The sequence below is a fragment of the Prionailurus bengalensis genome, chromosome C2 (genome assembly GCF_016509475.1).
Source record: "Prionailurus bengalensis isolate Pbe53 chromosome C2, Fcat_Pben_1.1_paternal_pri, whole genome shotgun sequence".
Taxonomy (NCBI): domain Eukaryota; kingdom Metazoa; phylum Chordata; class Mammalia; order Carnivora; family Felidae; genus Prionailurus; species Prionailurus bengalensis.
In genome coordinates, this window is record NC_057350.1 from 115,759,215 (window position 1) to 115,780,506 (window position 21,292).

The window sequence follows — 21,292 nt, forward strand, 5'->3', positions numbered from 1 at the left end:
TTATGCCCTAATGGAGTTTACATTTGGTAAGAAAAGGCAGACAACAAACCTGATAAATAAGATTTGATAGTAAATTGGAAGGTAAGTGCTATGGACAAAAGGAAAAGTAGGGGGAAATCCCACGTGCTGGGGAGAGGGGAGGTGGAGCAGGTGTTGATATTAAATCATATGGTCAGGGTAGACCCCACTGAGAGGGTGACATACATACATACATACATTTATTTATTTATATTTTAAGTAGGCTCCACACCTAACGTGAGGCTTGAACTCATGATCTTGAGATCAAGAATCACATGCTCTACCAACTGAGCCAGCCAGGCATCCCAAGAGGGTGACACTTAAATTAAAACCTAGTGGATGTGAAGAAAGGAGCTATGAGGATACCTGAGGGGATGCATTCAGGCAGAGAAAGTGTCAGCGCAAGAGGCTTCTGTTGCAGGTGTGGCTGGTAAGGCTGGGGAGCAGCAAAGAAGCAAGCCTGGTCAGAGCAGAGCAAGCGAAGCAGAGAAGAGTGGAGGTGGGAGAAAAGAGGTAATAGGAGGTGAAATCCTTAAGGAGCTTTGAAAGTCATAGAAGGGACTATGGATTTTATCCTGCAGGAAATGGAGAGCCATTGCAAGGCTTTGAGAAGAGGAGTGACCTGATGGAATTTATATTTTTAAAGGGTCACTCGGGCTGTGTTAAGAACAGACTGGAGGGAGGCTAGAGTAGAAGCAGGAAACTATTTTGGAGGCTGTTACAGTTCCCAAGAGGGACACAATGAACGGCTTGAACCAGGGAAATGTTAGGAGAGGTGGTGAGAAGTGGCCGGATTTTAGATTAAGTAAAACCTTGGATTGCAAGTTAAGTTGTTCTGTGAGTGTTCCGCAAGATGAGCAAACATTTCTAACACATTTTAACTTGATAAATGCGTGGTGTCTTGGAATACAAGTAGTATGTGACACGGAACATCACATGATCACAGATGAGCCAATGATTCTTCTCTCTCTCTTTCTCTCTCGCTGCAGGATTGTGGGTGATCATCTCCCATGCTCAGATGCTTGGTCTCAGGCTGCAGCGTTTGGCAGAAATCAGTGATTTTTTGGAACATTGGAAGGTGCCCACTACTGGTACTAGTGTTTTTCTGTTTGTTTGTGGTTTTTGTTTGTTTGTTTGTTTGTTTTGTCACTTCAGAGCACCTGTGGAAAGTCCTTTGCTTTTCCATGCAAGAGTAAGCTTAGGAAGGCTTTGCTTCATTCTAGGTCAGGCTGCCTGCAGGTAGACCCTTTCTTCTGCTGCCTCATTGCCAGTTACATTAAATACAGTATATGACAAGAGTTTATGAATACTGTACTGTAGTCAACATCTGTGCGAACGCACACAATGGCTCTATGCAGAAAAAGGTTGAAAAGAAAGGAGGTAAAAAGATGGAGCTGATTACAGTGGAAGTTAAGAAGGAAATCATCAAGAAGTGTTAACGGGGTATGCGAGTGGCCGAAACTGCAAGATTTTATAAGAAGTTTACGTCTTGCATCTCGTCTGCAGAGGAGGGGGAGAAAAAGGCAGAGGAATCCCTCACTTCAAATGAGATTAAGGAGATGTGTAAACTGTGGGAAGCAGTGCAAAATTTTGTAGGAAAGCATCACCCGAATAAGGCTGTAGCAGTGAGAGCAATGAATCTGTTTAACAACAATGCAATGTCACATTTACACGAAATCCTCAAAAGGAGGCAAAATCAAGTGTCATTGGATAGGTTCCTTGTTAAAGTGGCACGAAAAGGGAAAGATTCCATTGAGCCAACAGACAGCAGTGATTCCGTTAGTGATAGTGAAAGTTGTCCTACACAATAACCCTCCTCTCTCTTGTCTCCCTCACACCAGCCATGAAGGTTTTCAAAGGTAAGTGCAGGTTAATTTTTCTTCATCGTTTGCATTTGCTTTATTTTGTATTATATTAAATTATTGTATCATTTTTATATGAATATTTTTGGGTTGTAGAATAAATCCTCTGAGTTTCCTTTATTTCATATGGGGAAATTCGCTTTGATAGGCAAGTGCTTTGGATTACAAGCATGTTTCTGGAATGAATTAGGCTCACAAACCAAGGTTTTACTGTATACTTTGAACAGGTGACAAACTGAATGTGAAATGTGAAAAGGAGAGGGGATAAGGCTGAATACAACGTTTCTGACCTGGCTTAGAAGGCTGCAAGTGCCATGAACTGAGATGAAGAAGGCAGTGAATAAAATGGTTTTCGCGGGATGAGCAAGATCGGTTCAGTTTTGTGATTCTTCTTCTTGTTTCTCTACAGGTAAGATATTTTCCTCTTTCTGTGTTCTTTCAAGATGTTCTCTGTAGATTGAGTATGATATGCTTAAGTATAGGGTTTTGTTTTTGTTTTTTGGTATTTATTCTAGCATTTGTTTTCTGAGCCATTCGGATTTGTAGCTTAGTAGTGTCTGTCACTAAATTTGGAAACTTCTTGGTCCATATTACTTTAAATATTTATTTTAGTCCATTTCTTTCATTCTTCTTCTGGCCCTCCAATTTTGTTACATTTAAAAATTATCTCATAGTCCTGGAATATTCTCTGTGCGTATGTGTGTGATTTGTTTGTTTTTTTTGTTTTCATTCCTTTTTCCTCTTTGCATTTCAGTTTTGGAAGTTTCTATTGACTGATCGTTAAGCTCACTGATTCTCTCCTTGGTTGTGTCCAGTCTAATGAGGCATCAGAAGCACTTTTATTTCTGTTATAGTATTTTTGATTTCTAGTATTTTCTTCTTCTTCTTCTTCTTCTTCTTCTTCTTGTTATTATTATTATTTAGAATTTTCATCTCCCTGCTTGCATTACTTCTCTAATGGGTTCAGGAAAAGTTGTTGATTTCCAGTTTGTCCAGTGTTTCTTATTGTAAGGATGGTAGTGATGACATCCAAGCTCTTAACATGTTGGAGCTAAAAATGAAAGTCTTAGAAATTCATATTTGGGCATATTGATATCGAGATGTCTATGAGGTTGTTGTTACTCAAAGTATGGTTCATGAATCTGCAGCACTGGCATCCCCAGAGAGCCAGCACAGAAATGCAGAATATTGAGCTCTACCCCAGACCTACAGAAGCAAAATTTACATTTTGAAAGATCTTCAGATTTTTATGGGGATTTATCTGCATGTTTGAGAAGTGCTGTATTAAACAATTAGGCAGAAAGGTCCAGGTTGGAGACATAAATTTCTGAATTTTAGTCATGTTGACAATATTTTATTTTATTTGGAAATTTTTTTCTTAATGTTTATTTTCGAAAGAGAAACAGAGCATGAGGGGGGAAGGGGCAGAGAGAAGAAGACACAGAATCTGAAGCAGACTCCAGGCTCTCAGCTGTCAGCACAGAGCCCCACACAGGGCTTGAACTCACCAACCGTGAGATCATGACCTGAGCTGAAGTTGGTCACTCAATGGACTGAGCCATCTAGGCACCCCTATAATATTTTAATAGTAGCTATGTCATAGACTTTTTTTCTAAGGGAGATTAGCCTCAATGCACTCCAACCAAACCACAGGAATTTACCTATAATTGAATAAGTTGTGTTTATTGCTCGTTGCAATGTAAGACAACACATACCATGGAGAACCACGGAGTATCTCAGACAGAAGGTGTTACAAAGGACTTATAGGATTGTGTTAGGTGATTTAAGGGATGTTTAAAGAAGTAGGGCTTTAGGGGCACCTAAGTGGCTCAGTCGGTTGAGCATCCATTTCTTGATTTCAGCTCAGATCATGATCTCACGACTGAGATTGAGCTCTGCACCTAGCTGAGGGTGGAGCCTGCTTAGGATTCTCTCTCTCCCTCTCTCTCTTCCCCTCCTCTATCTCTCTCAGAATAAATAAATAAGCATTAAAAAAAAAAAAAGGAAGCAGGGCGTCTGGGTGGCTCAGTCAGTTAAGCATCTGACTTCGGTTCAGGTCATGATTTCATGGTTCATGAGTTTGAGTCCCATATTGGGTGAGCTCGAGTCCCACTTTGGGTGAACAAGAGCCCCACTTCAGGTGAGCCTTGCTTCTCTCTCTCTCTCTTCCTCTCTCTCTCTCTCTTTCTCTGTCCCTTGTGAGATTCTTTCTCTCCCTCTCTCTCTGCCCCTCTCTCACTTGTGCCCTCTCACTCTCAAAAAAAAAAAAAGAAAGAAAGAAAGAAAGAAAAGAAAAGAAAAGAAAGAAAAGAAAAGAAAAGAAAAGAAAAGAAAAGAAAAGAAAAGAAAAAGGAATCAGGGCTTTGCTCTAGATTGGATGCAGTATTTATTCTATGATTCAATATCTTAACAAAGCAGTCAGTTATAGCCAGGATAAGAGAATATTTGGTTATTTTAAAGGTTTGGGCAATGTTTGTGTTTTTCATATGTGTTCAGACATTACTTTGGAGTGGACTTGTTTTTGTCTTGATCCATCATAATCACAGTAGTGTTGTCTGATGTACTTTTCTCTTTATTCTTCATTTTCAACATCTTCCCACTATTTCATTCTATGCCTTATTTTGTGGGTGTCTAGCCCCTCATGGTGTCTACCCCATACTCTGAAAGCTTGTGGTTTATGTATTTTTAACCTGAGAAGGACACAGGGCTCTAGCCTAAGTGTACCTCTCTGACCCAGCTACCAGTTGCTCTACTTATTTAACTCTTATCTGGTTGATAGTTGCCCTGAGTTGCCCAGAGTACCAGGCGGGGAGGTTAGTAGTGAGAGCATCCATTAGGCTTTAAGGGCTGGGTTTAACTTTGACAATAACACCTACTTGCTTTGGTAAGTTCCTTACTAGAACCAAGTTCTAGTTTTCTCAATTACAAGGAGCCTAACAACTTTCCTTTCAGGATTTGCTGACACAATTAGAGTTACTGTTTAGAAAGTGACTGAGGATGTGACTTTCAACAAATGGTGGCTATTGGGAGAAGAAACAGAAAGAATGGAAATGGGTGGAAAAGTTGCTAACATCTACCTCATTGTCTTTAAACTCCCCATCCTGCCCCCACATCATTTACATCCCATTGGTCTACCTTGTTGGAAGATACACTTAGAGTTTTATATTCTGAGCAAAACTTAGCATTTATTGATTAATGTAGAAGTCATATGCTTAAACTACTGAAGCCAATTAATAAGGTCACATGGACGAAATATTTGACTTGGAATCCCGTGATTTCTATTTGAACCCTGCCTGGCACCATAACTTGGAAGTGTAAATCCTGTGGCAAATTACTAGGCCCTCTGAACTTTAGATGCTTCATGTATTAAACAGGTATAAGGGTTGGGTTGAGGGAGAGTGTTTTGAAGATAACATTTTGAAGAATACTTTTAAAGGTATTTGATATATTGTAAAGCTTTTAAAACATAAGGTGCTATTATCATTAGGTCCTTGTGCATATTTTCATGTGCTCTATTTATTCTTAGACTTATTTTTAGCTGTGGAATAGAAAAACCAGTAAGGAATCCAAATTTTCCTCCAAGGTGTTTGAGCTTATACATTTGAGCCAAATTCAATAAAGCTTAGTTAAGTTGCCTTATGTTCTTGGGATACAAACCAAGAATATAATCAAATAATGGTTACCAACTTCAAACACTGCTGTACCAAGACGGATATATTGAGGGCTATGCAGGAAGGGAAGGGCAGAAATTTTTATTTTGCCAATCTATAAAATATAACATTATCTAAGAAAAAGTACCTCCTTCCAACCTCTTCCCTACCCAACCACCACCACTACCACCACAAAAAAAAAAAGAAGCCAGTTTCCCTATTCATTTGTTGAGAAGAAGAAGAAGAAGAAGAAGAAGAAGAAGAAGAAAGAATATTTACCAACACCATTTTCATTGTCTGAGGGGAGGATGTTTAACTTTCTTTGACAGACTAGAAGCTAGGTCCTCACTGGACCACCAAACTTTGATTATTATTACCCTCATGTTACAGATAAGGGAACTTGGGTTCAGAATGATTATGCAACTCATTCCAAATCACACAGCTAATACATGGTGGAGTTGGGAACTGGAGATAGATTTATTTGATTTGAATACACTAGACTTTTCATTTCTTAGGGTACTTACTGAGTTAAAAAAAACAAAAAAACAGTCAACTGAATGGGTCTCCTATTATCCACCTTCCAGAATAAAATTAATGTTTCTGGGAGGATGAGGAAATAAGTCACAGAATTTCAGGATAAAGAGACATTAGAAAACCCATTTAAGGGATCTTGCCACCCCTACGTGATGGGTAGATTCTTCCACAGCTACTGGTCTAGACCACAGGGAAGGTCCTAAGGTTCTTCCATATCCAGAGCTAAATATCTGAACCAACTATTCCAACCCATGGATTTCCTCCTTGAAACCATAGAGCCTATCTTAAACTCCTCTCTCTCATAAGACCCACGTGTCTGACCCATGTCTGGATCTTCTCTTCAACCCTTTCAACTGTTTCCCAAAGGGTGCCACTTGTGAATCCTTTCCTCTTGATTTTTCTATGGGCAGTTTCTCCACACACCGAGGTCCCACCAGGCCCAGCTTTTCTGAATTCCTTCCAATGTCTTCTGGTGACCTTAAAACCTACCAAAGCAGTGGACTGTTTACCCAACTTCCTTTTAATGTTTGTTTACTTATTTTTGAGAAAGAGAAAGAGAGAGACAGAGCTCAGGCAGGGCAGGGGCAGAGAGAGAGGGAGACACAAAATCTGAAGCAGGATCCAGGCTTTGAGCTGTTAGCACAGAGCTGACATGGGGCCCCAAACCCATGAGCCATGAGATCATGACATGGGCCAAAGTTAGGTGCTTAACCAACTGAGCCGCCCAAGCGTCCCAGCCCAACTTTCTTTTAAAACTCACCTAAGAATTCACAAATGTGAATAAGTTTTGTTATACAACAACATAGAAGTTTTGATTTTGGTAGAATTTAGCAACTGTTGCTTATGAGGAAGATTGATAGCCTCTTTAAAAAAAATTTTTTTTTTAATGTTTATTTGTTTTTGAGAGAGAAAGACAGAGCATGAGTGGGGGAGGGGTAGAGAGAGAGGGAGATACAGAATCTAAAGCAGGCTCCAGGCTTTGAGCTGTCAGCACAGAGACTGATGTGGGGCTCAAACTCCTGAACCATGAGATCATGACCTGAGTTGAAGTTGGACGCTTAACTGACTGAGCCACCCCGGTGCCCCTATAGCCTCATTATTTTTTAATGCAAGAAAGAAAAAATGCAAATAGTTTGATTTTTAAAATCAAGTAATATAGAAATGCATTCTCCTTGTAAGAAATAAATATAATAATCCTATCTCTTCTCAGTGCTGTATGTGTGTTTGATATGTACCCCTCCCCCCTTTTTATTGGCACTTTCTTAAGTTAGTATAGACATCAGTCTGCACACCCAGGAAAAATATACTTTGATCTTGTATGTTTTAAAAAATAAAGAAATTACATTCATAATAAAAACATGTTGCACTTAAAATGAAACAAGTAGACTTCTAGGCAGTGATATGTAAAGGTGTCTCAAACATGTAGTTGAGAAATAAGAGCAAGCTGCAAAATAATACATGTTATATGATTGCAATGCCTTAATATTCCTCAGTGTGCGTTTCTATAAACCTAAGTCAGAATACCACTCTAACTGTTGAAAGGCATTGTGGCTTTCTAAATCGAAAGTCTCAAATAAGGTCTAATAGTAACAGATATCCCAATATATGATGACACATAAATCAATGGCAAAGACTCCTGTTCCTTTCCTTACTTACTGTAACTGTGGCAAAGGCACTCTATTTATTTGTTCCAAAAAAATTTAGCATTTATTCCTTGACATTTCTAGAGGATATACAGAATAAAAAGAAGAAATCTGTACAATTTATAATCTGTTGGGAGTAAAGAAAGTACATGAAAATTTAAACAACAGTACAAAACTGTGTGGTTAACTACCAGGCCTGGACACTGTAGCTGGTGAATTCAGAAAGAGAGAGGTGTCTATAGGCCGAAATAATCATGGCAGTCTTCACTGAGGAGGTAAAATCTCAGGAGGCTTGAAAAATGGGAAAAATTTGGATAACACGAGGAAGGGAGAAGGGGAGGGAGGAACTATCAGGCTGGGGAATGGGTGTGCATATTATCAGATGAATTCAGAAAGCCCACTCTAACAATGGGGAGGAAGAAGGTAAATAACATTTGCTAAAGGCTGACTGTGTACCAGGTTCCTCATGTGTCCCCAAGGTCCTCTATAATGTGTGCTGTTTTATCTAATTTTCACAACTTCCTAATTGGGAAAGTAATTGTTACTATCATTTGATAAGTGAAGAAATTGAGCTCCACAATTACACACAGGTTACACAGCGGGTAAGTGGCAGAGTTAAGTAAAATGCAAATTCAGAGCTGTCTGATCGCGGTGCTCAGGTATTCCTCCCCACGCTGCTCTGTGTCCCTACTCAGTCAACTTCCCAGAGAGAAGGGATACTGAAGTCGAATTATGGAGACGAACTTGGAATATCAGATTGGGAGCTAGATTATGGATAGTCTTCGATCTCAAGAAATTTGAGAATGACGTAAAGTATTAAATGAAAAAGAATTTAAATTAGCATCTAGAGGAACAAATTATTAAAATTAACATATAATGAAGAATCAGGGAATGGTACATAGATGGACTGGAACAGTGGGAAAGTGGAGGCTGGAGAGTAAACTGCAGACAATTCCTATAATTTAAGAATAGATAACAATTGTCCTGGGATGATAGATGATCTGGGTAGCCTATGTACCCAGTAATTCAAGCAAGCTCTAATACTGGCCAAGAATCAGTATTCTCTATTGGTTGTGCAACATTTCACCCAGCCTGACTAATGAAAACTAAATGCATTTAGAACCAAAATGACGTATGTGTAGATGAAACACATGATGGACTCTTATGCAACCCTGATTTATGTAAATGGATACAAATAAAGGAAGAAAGCCTGGATTATAAAAGAAAGGCAGGCATCACTCATTTAGCCTCTCCAGGCTTAGGGTTTGAAAATGAAGGCCCTTTTACCATTAATGTTTCTGTTTTTTGTTAGTTCTCCGGGTTGGGCAAAAGATAGGCACTACAGCATAGGCATCAAAGAAACCACTTGGAACTATGCTCCTACTGGTAAAAATATGCTCAATGGGAAGCCTTTTTCAGAAGATGAGTAAGTAATACCTTTGCAGGGAAAAGTTGCTATCAGAAACAAAAGTTGATAATTGTTATTCACTGATAAAATGCTGATGAAAAATTTCCCATGTTTGACCCTTTACGGGCACTGTTGTTATTAGAACCTGTTGTTATAGAAACTGTTGTTATTAGAACCACTTCCTTTTGTTCCTTTGTTTGTTTTTTGTTTTTGCATTTATTTATTTATTTAGCTAAGCATGGCACGGAAGACAGATATTGATAGAAATCAGAAATCATTCCTTTAAAATTTTTTTTAACCTTTATTTATTTTTGAGAGACAGAGAGAGACAGAGCATGAGCAGGTGAGGGGCAGAGAGAGAGAGAGATACAGAATCTGAAGTAGGCTCCAGACTCTGAGCTGCCAGCACAGTGCCCGACACGAGGCCAAACCCACAAGCTGTGAGATCATGACCTGAGCCGAAGTCAGACGCTCAACTGACTGAGCCACCCAGGCACTCCGAAATTATTCCTTTTAGAATTGTCACCACTCTTGCCATCATGGAACATTATTTCAGGGATCATCTCTAATTCTGTGATTATCATCAACTTTGTGTGGTGCTCAAGATACGAAACAACATTTTTTCTTCTGATATGGAGGGTGTGATGGAGATTGTAAAAATTGCAGCTGTCTTCTTGACTTCTCTTTTCAAATAATTGGGAGGAAGAAATCTAGAGGTTATGGACAGGGTTCTGATTTACCATGTTTGTTGGCGAAATGACCCTAAGTCTACCAACAAATATACAAATCCATTTAAACATGTAAATAATTCTAAGTCATAAGAATTGATCTAATGCTCAAGATCTAAAGCGCCCTTCAAGTGAGGTTAGAAACCTTCTTGTGGCTTAGTACAAAAAATTTGGTAAGTCCCTCAAACCAAAATGCCATGTATATTACTTGCTACATTTGTATTTGATCTCTTCATCACATACTCCAAACGTTCTCCTTGCCTACAGTACCTTTTTTTTTCAAACTCCCTTAGCATTTCCTCTAGTGTCTTGAATTTTGTCTATCAAAATCAGACTGCAAATCTTCTTACTTCTAGTTTCAGTTGATTTAACATATTTTCTTTCCTGTCAAAATATGTTAAAGTTCTTGCTTTTTGTTTCTTTATTTTTTACAGAGAGTTTCAGTCCTATGTATATCTACAACGAGGCCCAAACAGGATAGGATCTGTTTATAAAAAAGCTTTGTATTTTCAGTATACTAATGACACATTTCAAACGATCATTGAAAAACCATCCTGGTTGGGATTTTTAGGTCCAATAATTAAGGCAGAGACTGGAGACTTCATTTATGTACATGTAAAAAATTTTGCTTCAAGAATCTATAGTTTCCATCCTCATGGACTCAGCTACACTAAAGAAAATGAAGGTAAGTGGATTCTCTTACCTTACATTTCTGAGTTGTTGTTTATGGAAAGTATGAGCCCATTACATCAGGGAAAGCAGGGTAATTATCAACTAGGAGTCGTTTGGGATGAATGCAGACTCTTACTTTTGATGTCTTTAAAAAAATTTTTTTTAATGTTTATTCATTTTTTGAGAGAGAAAGAGAGCACAAGTTGGGGAGGAACAGTTGGGAAGGGGCAGACAGAGAGGGAGACAGAATCCAAACAGGCTCCAGGCTCTCAGCTGTCAGCACAGAGCCTGATGCAGGGCTCGAACTCACGAACCGTGAGATCATGACCTGAGCTGAAGTCGGACGCTTAAATGACTGAGCCACCCAGGGGCCCCTGATGTTTATATCCAAGACAATCCTTTTTCATTTTCTCATCTTGAATAAGTGACTACTCTTCTGCAATTCCTGGGAAAGAAAACATACTTTTCACTAATAATAATAACACAAACTAACTATATTCATGGCTTAATGGAGAAAGCATGGGTCATGTTCAATTTTTTTTTTTTTTTTTTTTTTTTTTGGGTAGGAGACACTCATGAGCAAATGTTAGGTTAGCAGAAATACTATTCTACCCCCACCTCACTTCACTTCCTAATGGATGAGGATTAGCCTCTTGAAAACATCAGCATCAAGAGCAATCATTATTTTCCAGACAGTATCTTGTCTCCCAAACATCAACACTCACAGTTGCCTAATGGTGCTGGAAAAAGGAAGGGAAGAAAAAGCCAACAAAGAAGGCTTTGTGTTCAGCGTGGAGAAAGGAGGGTCTTGAAAGATGGGTAAATGTGTGAGCAGTTGACCATGCTTCCAAATCTTCTATTGAATGGAGGAATTTTATTCATAGTTATGAGGGCTCCAGCTTCAAGAGATAAAGATCTGAGGCAAAATTCTAGGAAAAGAAGAAAGAAAGAAGAGAAAGCCTCCAGATTCAGAACTGGGGTGATAGCTCAGGGTAATGTAAGCTATGCAAAGGGCCACTTTTGCACTCTAGTGGACTGCTTGGAGGACACATGGATGCCTCTCGATGCCTGGGGTCCCAAGTCTAATTTGCAGTGAAGAGAATAGGGAAGGCAACTCAGGAGCCCAGACTTCTGTATCGAAGGTCTAGGCATATAGTAGATGCACAGTAAATATTTCTGGAATTCATTATAATGGTGATAATGGTGTGCAATTATGCTGCTTGCCTCATTCCACTTTAGTCTAGAAACTGGACAAGCTGGACATTCAGGTGGATGCCAGTTAAAGAAGAAGAGACAGGAAGCAGGAAAGAGGAGGGGAGAAATGCTCACTTGATTCTAAAAATGCAAATTAACACACATTTATGGCTTAACAGAGAAGCATGAGTCACATTCAAAACAGTGCTGCCCAATAGTTATTGTGACCACAGTGCAGATTATGTTTTCTAGGTGCTCTCTATCCTGATAATACTACGGGCTGGCAAAAGGAAGATGATCGCCTGGAGCCAGGGGCACAATATACCTACAAGTGGTATGTAGAAGAAAAACAGGGGCCTGGCCCCAATGACAGTAACTGTGTGACACGGATTTACCACTCCCATGTAGACACTCCAAAAGATGTGGCTTCCGGTCTTATTGGACCAATTCTGACTTGTAAAAGAGGTAACATATTTTTTCAAATCTCATTGTAGCAATAGAACCAGAATAAGCGGGCTCTCCCTCGCTCTCCTAGTGGAATTTTTCTATCAAATGAGCTCCCTTTTCCTGCTTTGACCTTGATTCTCCAGTTGAGAAAGTAAAGCTGCCCTCTCAGACTCTGAGCACTAGATGGCGATGGTGAGTCCGAGGCCTCAGTTCAAGTTCAGTGACGCAAGTTGGTCACTAGATGGTAGTCAAACCCGGTAAACTTCACTTGGTGCCACCTTTTCACAAAATGACTGACCCCTTTCTCCTACAGAAATATGTTGAATCAGCAGAGTGGAAGAAAGTAGGAAGATGAGAAGCTGTCTGCCCATTCCTTGCATGCTTTGTTCCTTACGGTTCTGTCTGTAGATGTGCAAGATTTTACTTTCATATTTTAAGTTGAATCAGTTAGAATCACCAGTTTATCTCACAGCAAAAATAATTATTGCAAAGAGCAAGTTTTGTTGTTCTTTATGTTTCAGGCACACTGGATGGAGACACCGAAAAAAATATCGACAGGTCTTATGTTTTGATGTTATCTATAACTAATGAAAACAATAGCTGGTATATCGATGAAAACATTAAGAAGTATACTGAATCCGGCAAAGTAAATACTAGTGATCCTGACTTCCAGGAGAGCAATCAGATGCACTGTAAGATTAAAGAAAACTTCCTTATTCATAATATCCTGTAATTCTAACTTCTGTGGTTCTATTTAGTGATTTCCTTTTGTTCAAGTTTGTGTGGTTGAGTCTACATTTTCCAGTTTTTCGCCCAGGGCACACTGGTTGATATGCAAGAGTCATCTAGTAAGTCTTGCTGGTTTGCAAAGTGTCGTAGCGCATAAAGTTAGGTAGGTGCATATGTTTTCTATAGTCTGATATTGATCAAAAGTGCATGGGAAATACATAGGAAGGATGTAATTTTAAGGTAATAAAATATTATGGAAGAGCAAAAACATAACTGACCAGATATTTTACGAAAATGTGTTTCTACATAGGATTTTTCAGAAAAGATGCTCTCGTTATCTCAGTCACCTCTACCCTTGTTCTCTTCCTTCTGGGACTTAGCTTCTTTCTATTCTTTTCTCCTCAGCTGTACTCTCTGCCTTCCAGCTTACCTTCCTCCTCTTTCCTCTAATCTCTGTGCTTCTAACACTTCTGATTATATAGATATATATAGATATATAGATATTGATAGCCTCTTTGTGTGTAAAACATAAATCAAATCCTCTGGTATATTATGTATGATAAGAACACTGACATGGTGAGGTTTGTGTAATGAGGAAATGTGCAGAATGTACAGCATGTGGTCCTGATCTACCATGTGTAATAGACCAAGGCACATTTGTTTTCTTGGCTTAGTTGGTAGAGCACGTGACTCTTGATAATCAGGGTCGTGAGTTTGAGCCCTGAGTTGGGAGTAGAGTTTACTTAAAAACAGATCAAGTAAAATAAAGTATACGTTGGTTTTCAGCAATAAATGGATACATGTATGGAAATCTGCCCAATCTCACCATGTGCTCAGAGGACAGGGTCAAGTGGTATATTGTTGGCATGGGTGGTGTGCTGGACACACACCCCCTCTATCTGCATGGACAAACTCTGATATCTCGGAATCACAGGAAGGACACCATCACCGTCTTCCCTGCCTCACTGGAAGATGCCTTCATGGTGGCCAAGGGCCCTGGAGTATGGAAGCTGGGATGCCAGATATATGGTAGGGATTTATTACCTTTATGTAATATAGGCTCAGAGAACTTTCAAGGTTACAACCCACCACGAATGCCTTATCTTCCAAATGGAGAAACTGATTTCTAGGGAGGTGATGGCATTGCCTTTTGGAAAGTTGGTGAAGGGATTAGAACTGGAACCCAGGTGTCTGACACTTAACTCCATAAAAACGAACCCTTTTAGATATATTAGGATGTTTTGTTTTGTTTTTACAAAAAAAAAAAAGTTTTGTATTTATTCGTTGGTGAGCCTTATGAAAAGCCTGAATGTCATAGCACATATTACTGTTTGTCTGTTTTAGTTGAGAAAACAAGTTTCAAGAAGTTAAAACACTTGCACAAAACCCTATAAGAAGAATTGCCAGGAATTATGTAGGATCAAATGATTCTAACCCAGAACTCAGGAAACTTACATATTTTCATTTATTTACCTCTTCATTCACAGTCTCCATTGAATAACACGATGGCCAGTTATGATGTTATTAATCTTTTCTATTCTTAAATAGGATCAAACTGTACACATAATCTTGCAAATATTTTGTTTTACCTTTCAATCAAAAAACATTGTTGTTATTAGAACTGAAGAATTTCACTTTTGTTTTTTTGTACAAAAATGGGGTTTACTTCTCTGATCAAAACCCATCTTTTTCTAAGTCTCATCCTTTGGTTAGCATCATGCTTCAATTAATTACTTAAAGAAGTATACAGCAAGTATTTATCAGGATTTGTTATATGCTGTGGCCTTCCTAGGGCTATGGGAAAGAGAACCCCATGAAGTTCCTGTAACTCAAGGATCAACTTTAATGATTAGAAGTTTCTCACTTAGAGGGGCACCTGGGTGGCTCAGTTGTTTGAGCATCTGATCTCGGCTCATGTCACGATCTCACAGTTCGTGAGTTCGAGCCCTACATCGGGCTCTGGCTCTGCTGACAGCTCGGAGCCTGGAGGCTGCTTCAGATTCTGTGTCTCTCACTCTCTCTGCCCCTCCCTGGCTCACACTCTATCTTTCTGTTTCTCAAAAATAAATGAAAGTTTAAAGAAATTTAAAAAAAAATTTTCTCACTTAGAAAGGAGTATCATTTTCAGGTGAAAATGTACACTCAGCCCCACTCTTCCTAGTTATTTACTTTGCAGACGGTGTCTTCAAGTCAGGTCTGGCCCTCAACTCTGCTGAAAGAATAGGGTTGGCCCTAAGCACAATTGAAGAAATTTCTTAGAGTTCCTTGTCTGATTTGATAGACTCTATAGCTTTTCGTGTGTTTAATCAATCTCTTTCTGAGTCCTAGAATTGTGTGTGGTTTTAAAAATTTACCTCCACTCTTTTAAAAGTGTTTAAAATTTATTTAAAATTTTACTTTATGTTATTAGTAATTACAAGGATACATGGGTAGACTTTTGCTGGAAAGAAAGGAAGGACAAAAAGGGGAAGGATAGAGGTGGGGCGAGGATTAGGTGGGAGACAGCAGGCAGAAAGAGTGAAAGTCTAATGTGATGTATGTGGGCCAGCTTGTGCTAGCTCAAGAGGGCTGAGAGTTAAGTCAGCCAACTGGCAAACTCTTGGTAACTTCAGACTGCCCACAGTGGGAGTGTTTAGACCACAAAAATTAGCAAATAGATCAAATGTTGTGTTTTTTGTTTGTAGAGCATTTAAGAACACACCGTTAGTCTAACCCTCCCATCACCATCCTTGTCCCTCCCAGACATTACACCCTGAGTACGAATACTTGGAAACCTGTTTCCTATGCATTTTCACATAATGTATATGAACATGTAGAAACAAAAATACATAGCTATATTTTGTGTTTTGTTTGACATAAATAGTTCATATTGCATATAATTTTCTACTATTTGCAATCTTTTCTATGACATTTCTTGAAATTTTTTCTATGACGTTCCCCATACATCTAACCTATTCTTTTAAATTGTTGTATAGTTTTCCATACTGGGAATGTATCCTGAATTGTTTAACCATTTACCTACTGATTGGCATTTGAATTGCTTCCACTTTTTTGGCTTATCACCAATTTTATAATTTACACATTTTATTTGTATCTTTTTATGTATATGCAAATATTTTTCTTAGTTGACTACCAATAAGTGAAATTATACACTGGAAGGTGTTTAATTTCAACAAATTCTGTCAGATTGCCTTCCAAAAAGTTACCCTAATTTATACTGCCACTGACAGTGCTCTGAAATCAAAGCACAGGACTGATGCCTTTATGGAAATGTTCCTGCCTTGATTTTCTTTCTGCCTGCCAACTAGTTAATCTAATAAATCAACTAATTCATTCGTGACTGATGGTAGTAATTTTATACCCATGAGGAAAGATGTTTTTGGCCAAATAGACTCTCAAATTCTTCTTGGTACACAGGTGCCATCTTCTTCTAGGGTTTGACCCAATGGTGATTATTATTCTTTGGTAATATATGTTCCTCTAACATTCATCTTTGCATCCTGCTTTTTGTACTTGCTTCATACATTTTAGGTTTTTACACAGAGTCTGGAAGTAAAATACCTTGAGTTTCTCAAAAAAGGAGACGTTTCAATATTATTGACTAAAATACAAAATACATATGGAATAAGAAAAATGTTTTAATAACATTCTCTACTTGGGTTTACTGTTTTTCAGATAGCATGCAGGCCTTTTTCAATGTAATGAATTGCCACAAACCTTCAATAGATGTTACTGGGACACGTATTATACGTTACTATATTGCTGCTGAAGAAATTGTTTGGAACTATGCTCCATCTGGTATAAATCTCTTCACTAAAAAAAATTTAACAGCCGCTGGAAGGTAATCATTCAGGGATTAAAATATTTATGATTAAATAAAGATAATTGAACTTTTTCATAACCAGCTACTCTTAAAAAGGATTTAAGTAACTTATAATAAAAAGGTACTGATAAAATAAAAGTAGACAAATAATTATATGGGTAATTAGAAAATATTGAGTCGAAGGATCACTACTACACAAAATAGTTCTCTATTTTGCCTGTGCCTTGACAGCCAGTGCAAAGTAAAACATACTTGCTCATTGTTTTTTCTTAGCACTAAATTTTAAAATAGATTTATTATGTATAATTATGAGACATAGTGGATAATGTCATCAATAACAATTTTACAAAGATTCAAAAAGTTGCCATGTATAATTTATACTTTCTTGCTAAGGTCTAAAGGCATAATTAAATAATTTCCTGTGAAATTATTTTTTTTAATTCTTTTAAAATTAAGAATTTAATTTCTTAATTAAAAGAAGAAATGAAATTCTTTTTTAAATTATTTTTTAAAAATTCTTTCCTGTGACATTCTTAAGTCACATTTTATAAATATTTGTTATTTAATAACACCTAAGACTATATTATCAGTTGCTTTTTTAATGACCCAAACTAAGACCAAAATACATTACTGTGGCATCAGCATTTAAAAGTACACAAAAAGTCTTTCTGACTTTTATATTTACCAATTCAAAGATTACAGGAGTTTTATTTATTTAAAAAAATTTTTTTAAGGTTTACTCATTTTTGAGAGACAGAGTGACAGAACATGAGCAGGAGTGGGGCAGAGAAAGAGGGAGACACAGAATCTGAAGCAGATTCCAGGCTCTGAGCTGTCAGCACAGAGCCTGACGTGGGGCTCAAACTCATGAACCACGAGATCATGACCTGAGCTGAAGTTGGATGCTCAACCAACTGAACCACCTAGGCACCCCAAAGATTATAGGAGTTTTAACCCTTCTGTTCTGTTGAATGAGTTATATGTCAGAAAATATCAAGTTCTAAAACCACCAAGAAATATTTCCCATTATATTTATTTTTCTCCAACTTGCTTACAGAAAATTTGAGAAAACTAAGAATGTTATATCAAGTGAATATTTTTTGTTACATTTTAAATGCTCATCAACAAATTACTCAATCTGTGTAATGGAAATTTTATATTAATTGTTAGAAAGATATCTGGGCTTAGAGAAAAAATTAGATTCAGAGTTAGGTCCAACTCTCATTATATATTATCTAAAATAGGTATGAATTAGTAGATTTCTTTTTTTTTTTTTCAGCTTGCTTGATCGTCCTGGCTATGAAATTCTCTGATGTCTTAGTATGACAAGTCACTACTTCACTGCTAGTGAATACTTTTTCTCAGGGGACCCAACTTAATTTTATCATAATAACATTTAAAAATAAGAATGACATCTCTCATCTTAATATTCTAGCATCTCTGCACATAGTTGTTTAAAAAGTAGTGTTTGTTACTACCTAACTGAAAAAGAATGTCTTTTATTCCAGTAGAAAGTGTGAACTACCAGGTAGACAAACATACCCATGCATAGAAAAAAGGCTGAAAAGAAATCCATGGAAAATGTTGACAGCGATTATATGTAGATAATGGGATTATGAAGATTTTAAAAATTTTCATCGTATTTCTTCTCATTTTTCAAATTTTCTAAAATTAACACGTGTTGCTTCTATAAATAAATTGCAAGTACTTTAAACCAGATATATGTAGATTCTTACTTTCTTTTCACATGATCACTGTTAATTTGAAAGGTCTTTGTGTATCTATTTTCTCTGCACAGTGAATCCCAGGTATATTTTGAAAAAAGCCCAACCAGAATTGGAGGATCTTACAAAAAAATAGTTTACCGTGAATACACAGATGCTTCCTTTCGAACACAGAAGGCAAGAGAAAAGCACCTTGGAATCCTTGGTAAAATTCCATTCATAGTTTGCAGGGTTATAAACACTGTTTGTACATATTCTGTGCAATCAAAATAGAAATTTTAGCTGTCATCTTATAACCTTATGAAAACAATACATTCTGATTCATGCAATTCTAAACTATATTCTTTTGTTTCTATACATCCAATAAGATTAATATATTCATATGATCCAAAGTGACTTTCTAAAAAGACCCTGCATCATCTAGATCTCTTGAAGTTGGAAGCGTTTCTGGTTCATGACATCATCTCTTTAATTTGTTCCTAAAAGAAACTTACTCAAGTAACATACCTGACAATTGTGTTTGTGAAAACCGAGGACAACTACTAATTCTGTTGGTTTCTAGGCCCTGTCATTAAGGCAGAAGTGGGACAGACCATCAAGATCACTTTTTATAACAATGCTTCCCTGCCACTCAGCATTCATCCTCATGGACTACGTTACAACAAGAGCAACGAGGGCTCATTCTACGAAACACCTGGAGGAGGTAAGTATAGCTCAAGGGAGGTCCAAGCAAGCCATACTGCAGTAGAATGTTATTTGGAAAATAAAACTCCTCCTGGGCACCTGGGTGCCTCAGTTGGTTGAGCCTCGAACTTTTGATTTCTGCTGGGGTCATGAGATTGAGCCCTGCAGCAGGCTCTGCACTGAGCATGGAGCCTGCTTGGGATTCTCTCTCTCTCTCTCTCTCTCTCTCTCACTCTCTCTCTCTCTCTGTCCTTCTGCTCACTCACACAAGTGCGTGCGCATGCACACTCTCTCTCAAGTAAATTTGAAAAATAAGATAAAAAGAAAAGAAAAATTTTCCTAAAATCATTATGAGCCCACTTTTCACATCATAACAGCTCTGTGTCCTTATGGCAGTAATCCATCCCTAACACCTTTCAGCTGCCACCCAAGGTGCTATGAGGTGAGCAAGATACAGTCTTTGCTCACAGAGAAATCACAGTCTAGACCAGGGTCCTTCTGGTGTTAGGTCCTATTTCACAAATATTTATTTCTTACTAGGTATCCCTCCACCCTCCTCACATGTAAATCCTGGCATGACATTTGTCTATACATGGGAAGTTCCAAGAGATGTAGGTCCTACCTCCGTGGATCCCAACTGCCTGACTTGGTTATACTATTCCTCAGTAAATATGACAATAGACATCAACACTGGCCTTGTAGGGCCTCTTGTTGTGTGCAGAAATGGAAGTCTCGGAGAGGACGGCAAACAGGTGAGTCATGGAACTATGTCTGGATATGCCTTGGTGAGAGGTTGCCTGAGACAGAACTGCAGGGGAAAAGCAATGTGGCAATCAACAGTTTCAATTTCTTCTGTGTGCTCATTCTCCCAATTCTATCCTTTTCTTAACTCCAGACCTGTATCTTCCCCTGCCCGATGAACACCCACCCTACCATGTTCCAGATACCTCTAATTCCACTTGACTGTTTTAACTCTTTATCTCACTCTGGACAACCACTACCTGCTCCTCTCTCCTGTAAATCAGCCTTTTTTCCTCCACTCTGTCTCTTAGTTAATGACATCACCCAGCCCAGGACTTCCATCAACAACTCCTTTCTCACCTTCAGTATTAGTCACCAAACTCCCAATACCCCTGCCTTTTTTGAGGCACCATCTCCTCTTTCTGAATTTCTTTAACCTCCTGACTCCTGTTTCCACTCTCATTCTGCTTCAAATTAGCTCCACAACCCTTCCTTCCAAATCCAGCTATAGCAGTCTCCACACGAAAAATCATTCTATAGTTTGTTGCCTCAGAAGTCAACATACGAGGCCCTGTTGATCCCTCCAAATCCATGCCTCCTTCCCTGCCACCTGCACACACAATTCTGGCTCCACTGCAAAATTAGCTTGCTAGTTCCTGGGGAAGAGAGTCTAATTCACATCTCTTTGATTTTGCCCTCTTCCTTTACCTGCTGAAACGGGAGACATTTTTAAAACTCAGACTGAAGGTCTCTTCCTGCCCTTCACACAATATTCACTAATGCACTAATTCACTGCAGGTTACCATAGTTCCTTGTGTATGTTTCTGTTGGAACACTTATCTATGCAATTATGTTTACTGGATTTTCTGTCCCACTAGACTATAACTTTCTTGAAATCATAACAAGGTTTTATTAATTTTTTTGGAACAACCACAGCCCCTCTCTGACATTGTAGCAGGTGCTCAATAAATGCTTGAGGAATGAATTTCCCTTGTTCCTCACTCAAAGTGAACTAATATCCAATTTAGTTTTTGCATTTTTCTGCATTTTTTATTGTATTATCTTCTCTTATAATTTATAAGGTAATAAAGCCTAATAAATCCCTCCAAATAAATATATGTATAATTGAATGTATATTTTACTTAAAAATGAGACTATATATTAATAGGCATCCACATAATGAAAGTGTTTCAAGTCTCATAATTCTTACCATACATACAATTTTTCTATTTATACAAAAATATAAATATGTGTACAAATTTAATTTCTTCATAAATGCTAAGAATGCAGACTTCTTCATAAACTTCATAAACTTCTTCATAAATGCTAAGAATTCAGAAGTTTCAGAAATGAAAACATTTTACTTACTTTCTACAAAGCATCTCATGAAAAGCCACTATACACATCTATGATTACACAGTTTAATTTTATGAAG

At 38.0% G+C, this 21,292-nt stretch overlaps 1 protein-coding gene and 1 non-coding gene across 2 annotated transcripts in view; one reads left to right on the forward strand and one right to left on the reverse strand.

Annotated features, from left to right (window-relative positions):
- Window positions 1-247: 247 nt before the first annotated feature.
- TRNAK-CUU lies at window positions 248-320 on the reverse strand. The gene has a single exon. It is a non-coding gene; the product is annotated as a tRNA-Lys (tRNA).
- Window positions 321-8,944: 8,624 nt separating this feature from the next.
- LOC122491870 (ceruloplasmin-like) overlaps window positions 8,945-21,292 on the forward strand; it is a 35,818-nt gene continuing 23,470 nt past the window's right edge. The window contains exons 1-9 of the mRNA XM_043595161.1: window positions 8,945-9,133; window positions 10,278-10,528; window positions 11,962-12,174; window positions 12,678-12,848; window positions 13,672-13,914; window positions 16,561-16,726; window positions 18,507-18,637; window positions 18,995-19,135; window positions 19,657-19,868. Coding sequence (XP_043451096.1) covers window positions 8,979-9,133; window positions 10,278-10,528; window positions 11,962-12,174; window positions 12,678-12,848; window positions 13,672-13,914; window positions 16,561-16,726; window positions 18,507-18,637; window positions 18,995-19,135; window positions 19,657-19,868 — 1,683 coding nt within the window. The 5' untranslated portion in view covers window positions 8,945-8,978. The remainder of the gene's footprint in view (window positions 9,134-10,277; window positions 10,529-11,961; window positions 12,175-12,677; window positions 12,849-13,671; window positions 13,915-16,560; window positions 16,727-18,506; window positions 18,638-18,994; window positions 19,136-19,656; window positions 19,869-21,292) is intronic.